The sequence below is a fragment of the Octopus bimaculoides genome, chromosome 7 (genome assembly GCF_001194135.2).
Source record: "Octopus bimaculoides isolate UCB-OBI-ISO-001 chromosome 7, ASM119413v2, whole genome shotgun sequence".
Classification (NCBI taxonomy): domain Eukaryota; kingdom Metazoa; phylum Mollusca; class Cephalopoda; order Octopoda; family Octopodidae; genus Octopus; species Octopus bimaculoides.
The window spans coordinates 56,876,631-56,892,804 of NC_068987.1; the positions used below are offsets into that span (position 1 = coordinate 56,876,631).

The 16,174-nt window shown below is 36.7% G+C and overlaps 1 protein-coding gene across 3 annotated transcripts in view; it reads left to right on the plus strand.

Moving 5' to 3' along the window:
• Window positions 1–16,174, plus strand: part of LOC106873895 (kinesin-II 95 kDa subunit) — an 82,359-nt gene that overhangs the window by 21,162 nt on the left and 45,023 nt on the right. For all 3 annotated transcript variants that reach the window (XM_052969706.1, XM_014921421.2, XM_014921422.2), the window contains exons 4-7: window positions 6,336–6,443; window positions 8,787–8,911; window positions 11,631–11,755; window positions 14,327–14,410. In XM_052969706.1, coding sequence (XP_052825666.1) covers window positions 6,336–6,443; window positions 8,787–8,911; window positions 11,631–11,755; window positions 14,327–14,410 — 442 coding nt within the window. The remainder of the gene's footprint in view (window positions 1–6,335; window positions 6,444–8,786; window positions 8,912–11,630; window positions 11,756–14,326; window positions 14,411–16,174) is intronic.

A 16,174-nucleotide genomic window follows, 5' to 3' on the forward strand; every position in this document is an offset into this window, starting at 1 on the left:
TATACGATGGGCTTCTTTCAGTTTCCATCGACCAAATCCACTCACAAGGCTTTGATCAACCCGAGGCTATAGTAGAAGACACTTGCCCAAGGTGCCACACAGTGGGAATGAACCCGAGACCATGTGGTTGGTAAGCAAGCTACTTACCACACAGCCACTCCATCTTTAAAAAAAATCGATAGGATGGTCATAGCTGGAATACATTGATCATAATTCTTAGTCACAGTTAATTTTAAGCTAAACAAGATCAGCATCTAAAACAAAACAAAAAAACAATGCAGTACAGCATTTAGTTCCATGTTTTAACTTTCTGTATTCAAATTCCACCAAGCTCAACTTTGCTTTGTATTTTTCTTGGACTGATTAAATTGATGACCAGTTGCTCCAATTGACTGCATCATTCTTTTATGAAATTGGATATTGAGTCAATGTAAACGTAATTAAAAAAAAAGTGTGAAATATGCTGTCAAACCTGTTGTAGCCTTGAAGGTGTCACTTTAGTTTAGCCAAATTAGGAATTTCAAACTTGTTAAATGGGTGAGGAAAAGGAATGACTATTTACCTTACAGAGTGTGTTCGAGTAATTAGCTTTTGCATTGATAGAAAAGTCTTGTTGCCTGCACAGGCTCAAATTTTTACAACTGCTTGATTAAAATCAATACTGTATTTCTTGAAGTTAATATTCTCCCAACCACCCACCATGACTTTAAAAAGCTAATCTGAATGAGGAATATTGATTCTTTTTTATTCTTTTTTTGGCAACTAGGTGCATGTCTACTTTGGGGTTTTTTTGTTTTGTTTGTTTGGGAGTTTTTTTGGGCAAGATGTACAGTCATTTAACTTGGCATCAGTGTATTACTGGTATTTACCTCTGAGTGATAAATGTCAGAGTTTACTGCAATATAATTTAGCCATAATGATGATGAAGGATGAAGTTAAATATTAAAAATAAACATTTAGTTTGATACTTTGTTGTTGCACTTAACATCAACAAAGACTCCAACTATTTTTTGACATGAGAACCTCTTGGCTACACTATCTACAAAATAAATGTATATGTTCTGTTTATAGTGATATAAATGAGCACATTATGCACCAAAGGCCATCGTCAACATCCTCATTATTTAGTGTCTGTTTTCCATGCTGGCATAGTTTAGATGGTATTGCAGTAAAGTTTCTTCTTAAGTGGGGATAAATATTACCTCTAAGTAGTAATACTGCTTCTGTCACTAATAAATATCTGCAAAATGGCTCCATCATCCACCATTCATCTCTAGGATTGGAGCTGCTAGCCAGACCATGAAATTGCAACATGCAGACAAGATTATCTGAAAGATAGCAAGATTTAGGCCCAGTTTATTCTTTTCTACTCTAGGCACAATCCCCGAAATTTTGGGGGAAGGAGCCAGTCGATTAGATCGACCCAAGTACACAACTGGTACTTTTTACATTCAGAGTTCAAATTCTGCCGAGATCGACTTTGCCTTTCATCCTTTCGGGATTGATGAATTGCTATAGAGGAGGTACATGGTCAGCCAGTCAACCAACTTGCCAGAGAGAGAGAGAGGGATTTGAACTTGCAACTAATGCAGAAAAATAGTAAATGAGAGTGAATGCATCATTTAGTGCAATGTCCTATTTTGGATGGTTAACATATTTTATATATATTTTGCTTTTTCTCACTCTCTCTCTCGTCCTTGCTCTTCCCTCTGGCTGGGTAGTCATGTATCTCCTCTACAGCTGCACACCTGTTTCTGCTTACATTCTTGACCACTCTCTCTCTCTCTCTCTCCTTCTCTTGTTTTTCCCTCTGGCTAGGCAACCAAGTTTCTCCTTTACATCAGTACAACTGTTTCTCTCTTTCTTGTACACCCTCTCTCTCTCTCTCTCTCTCTCTCTCTCTCTCTCTCTCTCAAGTTGGCTGGCTGACCATGTACCTCCTCTATAGCAAGACATCTGTTTCTGTTTCTCTGTCACCCTTTAACCTTTCATCATCTGATGCAAGATCACCTCCAATGCCCCCTCCCCTCTCAAAATTCTTTGTCTTGCAAGTTACTTGATAACCCTGCTAGTGCTGGTAAAAAGCATCCAGTCCACACTGTAAGTGATTGGCATTTGGAAGGACATTCAGCTGTAAAAATCATGCCAAGATTGACCTTGCCTGTGCTGGTGCCATGTAAAAAGCACTCAGTCTACTCTGTGGAGTGATCGGTGTTAGGAAGGGCATCCAGCCATAAAAACCCTGCCAAAACAAGCACAGCAGCTTGGAGTAGTCTTCTACCTGGCTGGCTCCTGTCAACTGTCCTACCCATGCATGCATGGAAAACAAACAAGGTTGACTTCGTCTTTCAACCATGTGGGATCAATAAAATGAGTACCTGTTGAGTACTGGGGCCAATGTAATTGATGTACCCTCTTCCCTGAAATTGCTGGCCTTGTGCCAAAAATCTGAAACCAATATAATATAATATATATATATATATATATATATATATATATATGACTGAGAAATATGGATGTTCAAGAAATTGTGTGAGATCCATTCATAAAGCAATTTGTCCAATATTTCCAACTAATGCAAGCCTATGTGCAGTCAGTCAACCTACTAGAAGTAACAACCAGCTGTTCCTGGAATCTCACTCTTCTATTTTAAAATGGAAGACACATTGGATAATACTCTCCTAGGTATATATCTTAAAAGAAAAAAACGTTCGGATTGTCATGGTTAAAACACTTTTTGATCATAAATCTGCTTAATGTTAGGAATGTCCTGGGCTAAACAACAACTCCAGCTATTATCCAAATTTACCCAGCAATGTCATTCAGTCTGACAAATTGGGTAGTGAGCAGGCAGAAGGTAAATGTAAAATATTTAAATCTTTCTTTTATCTTTCACTTGTTTCTGTCATTGGACTGTGATCATGCTGGAGCACTACCTTAAAGGGTTTCATTGAACAAGTCAATCTCAGTACTTAATTTTAAGACTGGTACTCTTTCTGTTGGCTTCTTTTGTTAAACTCCAAAGTTTCAGGGATGTAAACAAATCAACACAAGTTAGCAATGGTGGTTGAGACAAACACAGACACATACATATATACAACAGGCTTCCACACAGTTTCTGTCTACTAAATTCACTCACAAGATGTTGGTCTGCCCAGGGCTATAGTGGAAGACACTTACCTAGGGAACCACTAAGGTCATTTTTCTTTTTCTTTCTTTTCTTTTCTTTTTTTTTTTTTTGAAATGGAATCTTCCAAACCTGAGTTACCTCATTAGTGAAATTGATAATTAGAAAATGAAATGCTATATTTATCTCTATTGTTTGTTTTTTATTTTATTTTTTTTTTCTTATGTGACAGCTAATTGACATGAATTTGAAGTAAACTACTCAACACAATTAACAAGGCTTGATGTGATAGCTTCACTGTCCCTGTTTTTGATTCCTATCTGAATCTGTTAATGAAAGTGGCTGCTGGCCAAATTGATAAGGTGCCAGCCTACTGATTGAACATTAGGTTAGGTTGATGGTGTTTGCATCACTTCACTGTATTTCTGACAAAGATGTTTAACTGCAATAGATATTAACTGATAAAATACAGGTCTGTATTGTAGATAGTAGTCTCTTTCTCTTCATTTTGGCAGAAGTAAACTTACCTCCTCATGATGCTTATGAGGCATTTGTGAGTTAGATATTTTTGTGTGGTACTGGCAAAGAATAGAATGTGGAACAGTGGCTGCCTGTTTGGTCAATACTGTAACTCATTTTATTTCACTTCATAACACAAAAGCTTTTTTTATATATATTTTCTAATTAGAGGAGAGAAAAGTCAGCACCTGTGAAAGTCAGTGCCTTTGTAGGACCTCCAAGACTTGTAAAAGGGGAGGAGAAAGTTATTTTCAGTCTGGAGACTGTGGCCCAACTACTTGCAGCAGAGTGTACTTTTTTAACCCTTTAGCATTTAAACTGACCATGTCCAGCCCAAGCATTCTACCTGTTCTATGTTCAAACCAGCCAGATCCAGCCTTTCACACCTACCCTATAATGTCATTCTAAAAATAAACAATCACATCATTGAAATCTCAAAGCTATGAGATAATGCATGATTAATTTGAAACAATGTGCGTAAATAGGCATTGCATTTAACCTGCTGAACGCTAAAGGGTTAAAGACACCTTAGGACCAGGTGATGGTGTTAAACTGGATTATGTGAAAAGGAGCAGTTCTTTCAGTGGCTTTCACACAGTTTGCCATCTGCCAAGTTTCAATTAGATCTTGGTTAACCCAAAACTAGGGCAGAACAAACCTTGTCCAAAGTGTTGTGCAGTGGAATTGAATCCAGAACCATACAATTTCAAAACAAACTTCTTAATCATGCAGCCTTAACTGTGACCAGTGTAGATGATTCATCATCGCCATCATCATTGTCCTCATCATCTTAACATCCATTTTTCCACTCTTGCTTGAGGCAGGTTTTTTTACAGCCAGATGCCCTTCTTGTTGCCAACACTCTCCTGTTTCCAAGCAAGGTGATATTTCCCCCATAGTCAGACATGTTTACTTGGAATATTGCAAATGAATCACAGCACTTGTGTGATGGTGATGCTCATTTTCATCTATCACAAAATATCATGACAAGGTGACACAACCATGTGTGCACACACACACACACACACACACACACACACACACACACACACACACACACACACACACACACACACACACACACACACAATCAGTGGGATTCTTTCAGTTTCCATCTGCCATATCTACCCACAGGCTTTGGTCAGTCCAAGACTATAGTAGAAGACACTTGCCCTAGGTGCCACTCGGTGGAAGTGAACCCAAAACCAAGTAAATATCTTAATCATGCAGCCATCTCACATTTCCCCATTTTTTCTATATCTATAAATTTGGTGCTTTATGACCAGACCAATGAAATATCATTATTTAATGCTATCTTATTATGCTAGTGAAAGTGGCAGCTAACCAAATTGATATAGAGCCAAGCTCTTGGTAGAACAGTTTGTATCACTTCACTATAACTCTGTACAAGAGGATTAACTCTTGGTGGTACCATAATTCTTGCAGAAAAGTCATAGTTCATGTTTGTCAATTGTTTCGACTCAGCCAGACACTCTTCAGTTACAGTCTCACTTTAACCCCACCTCCCTGTGGCATATACAATTAAATTAACAAGATAGTTGAGTAAAGTATTTTTGTTAGGAACACATTATAATGCTGGTGGGAGATAGATATAGAATATTGCTTTTCAATCACATGGTTTTGCAATTAGTCCCACTGCAAGGCTTCTTGGGCATGTCTCTTCTACTATAGCCTCAAGTTGTGCAAAGCCTTGTGAGTGAATTTGTTGACAGAAACTGAACAAAACCTGTTGAGTGCATTTATATATCTTTGTATGTGTTTGTGTCTCCTTGTCATGACTGTCAGGGCTGTGGAATCGAAACAAAATACTTCGACTCTGACTCCTCTACTATTAGTACCTTCGACTCTGACTCCTCTTTATGTAATTAAGTGATTGTGATCTACATATTTCATAAAGCATATGCACACACTTGTGCTTTGAGTAGGCCTATATGTTATAACTGACTTATATTAAAGAATAAAGATATTGCAAGTTGGAGTCAGTATAGTTTTACTGACTCCAACTCCAGCTACCCCTTAATCCCCTTAATTGTTTCCGACTCCGACTCCACAGCCCTGGTTGTGAGCAAGTGTCACAACGTTCAGGCAGTATCCTTCATTTGCAATCTTCCATCCAGTCATGGGGGAATATCAACTTTCTTGGTAACAGGTAAGGGTTGGTGACAAGAAAGACCTCCAACCATAAAACATCTGTTCCAAAGAATTCTCTCCAATCCATGCAACCACCATCCCCATCATTATTGGTTAAGTTTCATACTTTAAAGTATGTATTTAATTGGAATATTTGAGGTGGGGGAGAGCTTTATCTGCACTAAACTCCAACAGCATATCATTTAGTGGTGCAGACCACACACCACATACAAATTCACAACATATTGTTGTGCATTTTTTTTATTTCTCTTGACACTTTTTTTCCTTTCCAGTCTTTCTGTGGTATTCTGAAAATTAAATTCTTCAACTCTGGTCCCTTATACCTAGTGCCCTTTATGGATGCATATGGCTTCTCTTCCAATGAATTTTTGCAACATTTTGGATAATCTGAAAATCCCTTCTCAACTTTTTTAAAACCTCTTCAGTTTTTTTTTTGTTTTAGATTTTTTTTTTAATTTGCCTTTTATTATTATTTATTCAGTGATATTAAGGTTTCTTATTTACTGTTTTATTGCAGAGTTGTTGACATGTACCCCAACAGGGGAGTCATTGAAATCAGAAACCCAAAATCTGTTCCTGGGGATGTGCATCGGACATTCACATTTGATTCTGTCTATGACTGGACGTGAGTAGTAATGATGTTAAATGTGTTAAATGTTTTATGAAATGTCTAATGTTTCTAGTGAGCATCGAGATAAGACTTGGTCGTAATAAATTTATTAAGGAATTTAGGAAACCACCTTTTCTTTTCATTCCAGACTTTCAAACATTTACACTGAAGCTCAGAACTGTATCCATTAGGGAATGTTTGTATTACCAATAGCTTAGTTCTCATTGCAGAATTTAATTCTACTTCTAACTTAACTGTACAAACATTTAATCATGGTAACATGGAGGTAGTCTTATTATCATTCTAAGTATTTATTTCACTTGACTAGACACAAGGTAAATTTTTGTAGGGTAAGAAAATTAGTTTGTTAAATTGTTGATAAAAAACAAATATAGCTGATATTTGTTTTATGAACCTTTCATATAGTAAAGCAAAGTCAATAGCAGTGAGATTTTAACTCTGGTCTTACAAGTGTAAACCTGAACTGTGAAAGACATTTTGTTGCCAGTGGTACGTGAAAAGACATTCAAGCAAGGCCCCTATGCAGGTAACACGTAAAATACACCATTTCGAGCGTGGCCGTTGCTCGTTACCAATGTCGCCTCCCTGGCACGTGAAAAGACATTCGAGCGAGATCGTTGCCAGTGCCGATGGACTGGCTCCTGTGCAGGTGGCACGTAAAATACACCATTTCGAGCGTGGCTGTCGCCAGTACCGCCTGAGTGGCACGTAAAACACCCACTACACTCTCAGTGGTTGGCGTTAGGAAGGGCATCCAGCTGTAGAAACTCTGCCAAATCAGATTGGAGCCTGGTGTTGCCTCCTGGTCCACCAGTCTTCAGTCAAATCAACCAACCTATGCTAGCATGGAAAGCGGACGTTAAACGACGACGATGATGATGATGATGATGATGATGATCTCTGTATTCACTCTATATTCTTTTTAAATATTATAATCAGTTATAGATAATAAATCTGTGGCAAATGTGATATGCTGTTGTGGAAAATAACTTAACTAAAAATTTCGTTACAATCTGAGCATTGTGTTTCTCTCATTATCATCATCATCGTTTAACGTCCACTTTCCATGCTAGCATGGGTTGGACGATTTGACTGAGGACTGGTGAAACTGGATGGCAACACCAGCCTCCAATCTGATTTGACAGAGTTTCTACAGCTGGATGCCCTTCCTAACGCCAACCACTCAGAGAGTGTAGTGGGTGCTTTTACGTCTCACCCGCACGAAGGCCAGTCAGGCGGTACTGGCAACGGCCATGCTCAAGATGGTGTATTTTGTGTTAAAGATATTGTGAAGAGTTATTAAACTAATGTGTAAATTATATTATACTCCCATTGATATTTAGGTGCTTTTATCTTCAGTTATCAACCACACTATTAATTACTTTTAACCATTTTAATACCCGAGACTACTCTTACTAAAGTGTTCATATTTTAATGAAAATTTTATTAAAACATGATATCATAAGATTTCAGTTGGTGAACACCTGTACAATATCTCAAAACAGAAAACCCTTCTGATATTTTGATTATGTTGAAAATTAATTCAAACATATAAGCAGTGTGATCATTAGAAATATAATCCCAGAAGAGTTAATAATATAGACTTTCTCTAACAGTAAAGACAGATGAAGACAGTAGGTTCATGTAAGTTGATCTATGACAGTACCATTTAACAGCCTGATAGTTGTCAGCTGAAGAGGGAAACTATATGTGGTTGCTTAACTCTGTTGATGTCAGCTTGCCTAGGACCACTCTTAGTTTATGATACAAACTTCATACTTTAAGGAAATCCAAGTTAAATCCTTCCATCAAAATTTCATGTCAATTTTTTTAATCCCGAACACCAGCTTAATGATAGAGGTTATTTGCTAAATACTTCATTATTTTTCAAAATTAATTGAAACAAATGCAGTATATTTCAAAGAAATGTGGTAACAAAAAGATTAATCTGCTAAAAATAGTGAACAAATTACCCTCAATTTACACTTTATCATCTTTGAAAAGAGAGGGACACATCACATAAAGATGTCGTATGCACTAATTGATAAAAAAACAGGATTATCACAACTGAAAGATTTTTGATCATAGGTCTGCTCAATCAGGATTGGTCTGGGGTTAAACAGCAAGCTGATATTTTTCCTTTTAACAATTTGATGAAACGAAAACAGACTACCACCCAACAGCAAGGTCAAATATGTTGAAATGTGTAATTTTAGAATGACTGATCTAGAATTCTATATTTTCATAATACACAGGAATGAGTAGTATGGTGGCAATGATAAGTTATGGAAATATTGTGATGCATGACTTAGTTTATCTCATTGGTTCTATTTTCAGTTCTAAGCAACGGGATCTTTATGAAGAAACATTTCGTCCTCTTGTACAATCTGTACTTGAAGGTTTTAATGGAACAATATTTGCTTATGGTCAAACTGGCACTGGAAAGACATTTACTATGCAAGGTATGGCCATTGAAAATTTTATATATTTATAAGGCTCTTTGTACTTTTATGCATGTATGTGCTATTAGTTAATCAGAGAGGTAGTATCCGAAGATATTTGCAGGCCTTTCCAAACCAATATGGTAAGATCAATATGGCTGAAAGTCAGTTTGAAAATTTGTGGGTCAACATCTGCAGTTGTTAAGGAGAGACTTCCAGAGTGTGCAGTTCTGGAATGAAAGAGGACTAAAGTATTTAGTGCAATGTTTATGAGGAGAGACAGTGTGTTGGATGGGTCTGTGGTAGCAGTTAGAAGGAGCAGGGAATCAGTGGTTGTGGTATGTTGATAAATAACTCTTACAAGTTAACTATAACAACATGGTTTGGATATTTGTTTGTAGTGTCAGCAATAACAATCCCTGTTATCCCTATAAAACTTCTAGAAGCATATATACATACACACTTGCACACAAAATATATCATCATTTAATGTCCACTTTTCCATGCCTGCACGGCTCAGATGGAATTTATTGAGGCAGATTTTATTTGGTTGGGTGCCATTCTTATCATCAATCCTCACAAGTAAGGCAATATCTCCACGTGGCTAGACATATTTTCCATTGAAGACTGGAAACAAACATGATTTGTATGATGATGGTGCTCAGTTCCCACCACCACGTCATGACCACACACACAAAATGGGCTTCTTCTAATTTCTATGTATGAAATCCACTCACAAGGCTATGGTCAACCTGAGGCTATATTTAGAAGACATTTGTCCTAGGTACTGCACTAAGGGACTGAATTTGAGACCATATGGTTGGGAAACAAGCTTTTCAACTACACGAACATACCTCTGCCTATAATATATATATAAATCCCCCTTATCGTACTGCAATGCAGGTATGTTGTGTGAGCTTGACAAAATGGCAGCAGCTGATTGGGACTAAAGTATCTTCTGTCTCTGAAGAAGCAGCATAGTATTTGGGATGCTATGAAAGATCGAGATTGTGAGAATGACCATTTGTAGCAAGATTGAGGAGTTTTAATTGTGAATCGTTCATAATCTGAGAATGCGAGGTACAAGACCGTTTCTTTATGTGTATTATTTTTGCACTGCTTTTGCAGATTCCCATGACTGTCTGTCGGCATCCAATTCCATTATTATGAATTTAGATTGGGAGCTTGAGTCATGATGAATCTTTCATTAGCTGATTACACAACCATGGACCCCACCGCTATGAATGCGTTGCAATTACTCTCTTGATAGAACTTGGTCCTGACCATTGATCATCTAGGATTCTTCTGCTCAGCATCAATGTAGAAAGCACCATTAGCTCAGTTGAGCTCTTCCATTACCTCTTCACAATCCACCATGCTGTTGTCCTGGGACTTCACCATATCTTTGGTAGGGTGGCTGAACAGATGCTGTGCTTTGTCAAAGGGCAGTCTGTAACTATGCAAGGCACGATCATCATTCCATGAAGTATTTTCAGTATACACACATTCCATATGTGTGACGGTTTAGTCTTTTTCTGCTGAAAAAAGACATGCTATATTGGTTCTGTGACAGTACAGATAATCCAGAATGACCAGTGAGTCAACCTTTGTGTTGACAAGAAGACTTGTATCCATTGAAGTCATTAAGTATGGTAATAATAATAAGCTTATTGTATGTAGTGCTTAGGTGCTCTACAGCTCATTTGGAAAGGTGAAAAGAGAGGACAGAAAGCAGCCATAAGTAAATAGAGACAATAATGATAGCCAAAAGATATGTACAGGATAAAACATAAAGAAACAGGAAGGTGAATAGTGTAATTGTATAGTTATGGGTGCATAGTTAGTAATGTCTGGTAGAAAAGACCAAATATGTACCAAGGGGAATAACCATTGGAGTAATGTCCTCAGAGCAGGGCAAGTGGTAATTGAGCAAAGCTAGAAATTTAGAGCCAGAATATCTAAATGGGGAAATGGGTGTAAATGTTGCATATTCTCAGTCTCGATCTTTCACAGCAATGTTTGTAATATAGAATGTAGTCTGGACATCAACAATTGACTAGAGATATATGAGAGATTTTGTGATTTATACAGGGTGTCCACAAAGTCTGGGTACATGGGGATTAACACATACTTTAAGAAATTATTATTTCTTATATTTAATTGTTTATGTTACGATTTTATTTACTCCCTGTACCCAGACTTTGTTAACACCCTGTAGATTAAGATTGTGGTGTGCATGATAATTGAAGGTGAGAGACATAATCCAGGTTTGATTGAAGTTCAGTATGTAGAAGAACAAGAATATTTTAGCAAATAGATCTTTCTTGGTATTTAACGTTTGTGTATTTTAAATTTTGATTGAGAAAGAAGACAAATACAATGACACGTGTTGTTGCTAATAAATTCTACATTGATCCCAGTAAATGGTTGTTAGTAGCCCATAGAAGGGCTTCTTGAAACTCTGTTATGGTGGAGCATTGGTTATGAACTTGAGAAAAGAGGATATGGAATTAGGTATCTGCTAATAAAGTTAGCAAGGAAAGGGATTGTTGGGTCACCTCAATAGATTTTGAGTTCATGTACTGGTGTCAGCCTAAGTTAATACATTGAGTTCATAATAAATGTTTAATTACTTTAAATTTCTGGAACACTAAAAAATAGCTAAGTGTTACAAGTATTTCATACGTATATACATATGAGAATTTTAAAAGGTTGATTAAATTAAATTTTCTCTTTTCAGGTGTTAAAAATGACCCAGATATGCGTGGTGTTATTCCAAATTCTTTTGAGCATATTTTTCAACACATTTCACGTTCTGAAAACCAGCAGTATTTAGTGAGAGCTTCATATCTCGAAATATATCAGGTTTGATTCATGTTTCTTCATCTTTATGATGCAAATAATGGAAAGCTTTAGCTGTATCTTCCTTCTTTGAGTTTTTACCAATACTAATTTGTAAATCTAGTTACTTTAGACTTTCTTTTTTAAACCCGGATCTTAATTTTGAGATGTTGATGTTCCTTACTAGCAATTTCATTTCCATACTATGACAGATGAGAATCCTCATTTTTAGCACACAAAGCTTAACTACACTTAATCCTTTTACCATATTTCTGTTAGAGTATATTGCCTTTATTTCAATTAATTTTGAAAATAATGAAGCGTTTAGTAAAATAACTTCATTATTGAACTGATATTTAGGACATAAAAATTAATATGAGATTTCAATGATGGTTTTAATTTATATCACTTTGAAAACTAAAGTTTTTATCATAGAACCAAGGAAGTCTTAGGCAGGTTGGTATCATAAGGGTTAATGGAAAGCTATAAGGGGAGATATCAGAGATCATTTTACAGGAATTTAATGCAAGTCTATTGAAAGACAATGTCCAATGATGTATCAGTGCTAATAACAAAGCAATTATTTCTTACTAAAGTCCACTGCTGTTGGAGGTGGGGTGGGGGTACATGCAGTTGATTTAAACCAGCTCCACTAATTGATTAGTGTTTATTTTGTCAACTGTGAGATAATATTAACCACAACAACAAAAATAAAAATAATAATTAGAATCCTTTCTATAATAAGTACAAGGCCTAAAATTTTGTGGGTGAGGGCTTGCTAATTATATCAACCCCAGTGTTTGTCTGGTACTTATTTCATCAACCCCAAAAGGATGAAATACAAAGCCAACCTCCCAACATATGCACAATGCCAAACATTTGGGGGAAAGAGTTAGCTGATTAGTTCAACCCTTGTACTCAACAAGTATTTTATTTATGGTGATTGCTAGCAGAGACATCTATAGATGTTAATTACAGAGTGGGAGCACTAAGCAGTGATAAGTAAAATTGGAATGTTATCAGTCTGAATATGCTTGATGCATGTTCACACTGGGGGAACAAGCTACTCGCTGCATTTTGTCATGGAGAATATATCTCACTTGTTGACAAATGGTGTGTGTACACCTAGATCAGCTCACAGCACCATCTACCTAGACTATGTGATGTTAACATTTCGGAGTAGTTGTCTCCTCATCGGTAACAGACACTAAGCTGACAATACCACAAGCTGAATTAAGAGATTACCTCTCTTATGCTTTTCCAGTCACCATACGGTGACTGGTAACGCCATACGGTGGCTCACCATAAGTAAATTATGCAGGGGGTGCGCTAAGCAGTGATAAGTAAAATTGCAAAGTTATTATCAGTCTGAATATGCTTCATGCACATACGAACTGGAGTAACTTGTTCCCCAGTTTGAATATGCATCAAGCATATTAGGACTGATGACATTGCATAAATGTTAAGTGGTAGAATAGTCAAATTGACCATAGTACTTCTTTGGAACTTATTTTATTGATTTTACATAGTTGAAAGGCAAACTTAACCTTGGAGTTTTGGGTATAAAACATTAACTGAACATAACTAAATACCAGGTTATTTCTACATAAGGTGATATTTATTTCCAGCTAGTTTAATTGAAACAAGTAGAATAAGAAGTAAATTGCAATACTTGTGATAAGTGTCTGTCACAAATATATATAGTGAGTATTTGATGTATAAGAGTTGGATGAGATATGATGGCTTGGCCATCTCTCCCCAGTTCTTATATTATTTATTAAATTCAGAAATACAACAAACACGAGGTTTAACAGTAACAACAGATCAGTAATTTATTCCTGGTTGGTGTAGAGCCATTTCGTTCCTGGGTGAACAGGCATGCCGCTATAATACCAAAGGAAGCTTCGACCACATGTCGGTGGAGAGCTGAGAGATACATGTTGACACGACGCCGGCTGGATGAATAAGAGAAGGAACGCTATAACTTTTTTCTCCACCTGTTGCATTGCGCATGCGTGCTCGGGTACTTCCACTGGCGGCAAATCCCTTGCACATGCGCAATGGCACTTCCCAAGATGGCAGCCACACGTGCCACTACACATGCTTTGTGAATCTGTAATTATGATAACCATAAATAAAATGCTTTGTCATTTTGTCAAACTATAATTAAGACACTTTGCTCAAGGACATAGTGAAGCGCCTATAAAAACCTGTCCCTCCTTATAATTTTAATACCTTTTCACCAGTCACCATAATGCCACTTATGCACTGTAATATTTAGTTTTTTCTGAGTTCAGTTTTCTTGACATGGAAAAATCATTCAGTTCTTATGGGTTTATATAAGTAAATATTAAAGAAAGATTAAGTTTTTCTTATTTTCTAATTTTGTTCAACCACAAAGGACTGTCTAGTTACTGAGGATGATGAAGTACAAATTAGGAAACATTATTTAAACAAGGAGAGATTTTTAAAAATATATTTATAGATTTCTCATTAATAATTTTTTTTACCCATTTTGAGTTTAGTGAAGATTTAAAATGTTGTTCAAATATAAACTATCATGTCTTTGTTGCTTTTTCCATATTATGTTTCTAGGAAGAAATTCGAGATTTACTGTCCAAAGATCAGTCCAAGCGACTTGAACTAAAAGAACGACCTGATACTGGTGTGTATGTCAAGGTAAGTAGATGTAAAAGAACAGCTCATTTCTTTTGTTGCCCTCATTATCACTATCCACTTTACTTCTCTCAACTTTTGAGACCTAATCATCATCATCATTTAACATTCCAGGTGGGACTGCTCTCTGTTTCTATTTATTATCCCACCTGTCTCCATCTTCTGGCTTTTACAAACCTACCAACTCCTACTCCTGCCTCAATTTTCCCTCATCCCATTTCATTCACACAGCTATTTCATTCTTACAAATCCTCCAAGATGAACTTTGAAGCTGTCACAGCAAATGGTCTGCTTCCCACATGGTTACTTCCCTTCTTTCTAATCAACCCTTAATCTCCACCCTCTTCCCTATATCTGTCCTATTCTCAACCATCTTCCCTTCTCTCTCACCTTCCATTCTGCCACCTGACTTCTCTAATGTACCATTCTACAAATTTAATGTCCCACCGCCACCTTAGGCTTAAGAAGGTTTTCTCCCATGTTAAGTGTTAGCTGTTTGCTGGGATTTGAAAGGTCTAATTCACTTTGAACTTTTAAATCCAAGCCAAATGATAACAAAGGAGATCTACTGAGAGCAGCTTAAGTTAGCACTAGAAGAAAAACTACCATTTTTGGTTTCAAGACAAAAGGTGTTCTTCCATCAGGATAATGCTCAACCACATACAGCGAGGATGATATTCCAAAGGCTGGAGCAGCTTGAACATTGAAATGATGCACCACCCACCATGTTCACCGGACATTGCTCCATCTGATTATCATTTATTCCTCAGTCTTCAAAATCATTTGGACAAAATTCTGTAGACTAAGTCAGAACAGCACTGGAGGAGTTTTTTAATCACTGACAAGTGAATTTTGGAAGAGGGGCCTCGCAAGTCTACCAGATAGATGGAAAAGCATCATAGAAAATGAAGGAGAGTATATTTTAGATCAAAAACGAAATTTGTTTATCTTAATTTTGAAAAATAAGAGAAGTATAAAAAAGACCACATTATTTATGGGATGACACAATATATTAGCTTAACTGTGGCATAAAAAATAATCCCAATTACTTTAATCCTTTCATATAAACCTAATGTCTTAGCTACACAGTTATGCCTATATCTCTCTTTGTTATATTATGTTATAAATGTCTTATATAAAATATCAGATTAAATAATTTATACTAAGTAAATAACTGGGGGTGACAAGTTAGCTGAAAATCTTGAAGTAAATGCTTTTAATTATTTGATTTTATCTGTCCTTGTTCTGAATTTAAATCTTTCCATGATCCATTTTTCAGTTCATTCTCTTGTAGTCAAGGAAATAAGCACCAATTGATTCAGTTATCTATATCTCTTTCCTATGAGCACCTAACATTTTGTTTAGTCTGAAGGTCACTGTATTGTTAGGTTATTGGTATATAACATGACTAAATTTTATTTCATAATAAAAAGAAAGTTATCTAAAGTATGCGCAGGAGTGGCTGTGTGGTTAGTAGCTTGCTTACCAACCACATGGTTCCGGGTTCATTCCTACTTCGTGGCACCTTGGGCAAGTGTCTTCTATAGCCTCGGGCCAACCGAAGCCTTGTGAGTGGATTTAGTAGACAGAAACTGAAAGAAGCCCATCATATATATGTATACATATGTATGTGTGTTTGTCCCCCCAGCATCGCTTGACAACCGATGGTGGTGTTTTTATGTCCCCATAACTTAGCGGTTCGGCAAAAGAGACCCATAGAATAAGTACTAGGCTTCCAAAGAATAAGTCCTGGGGCCGATTTGCTCA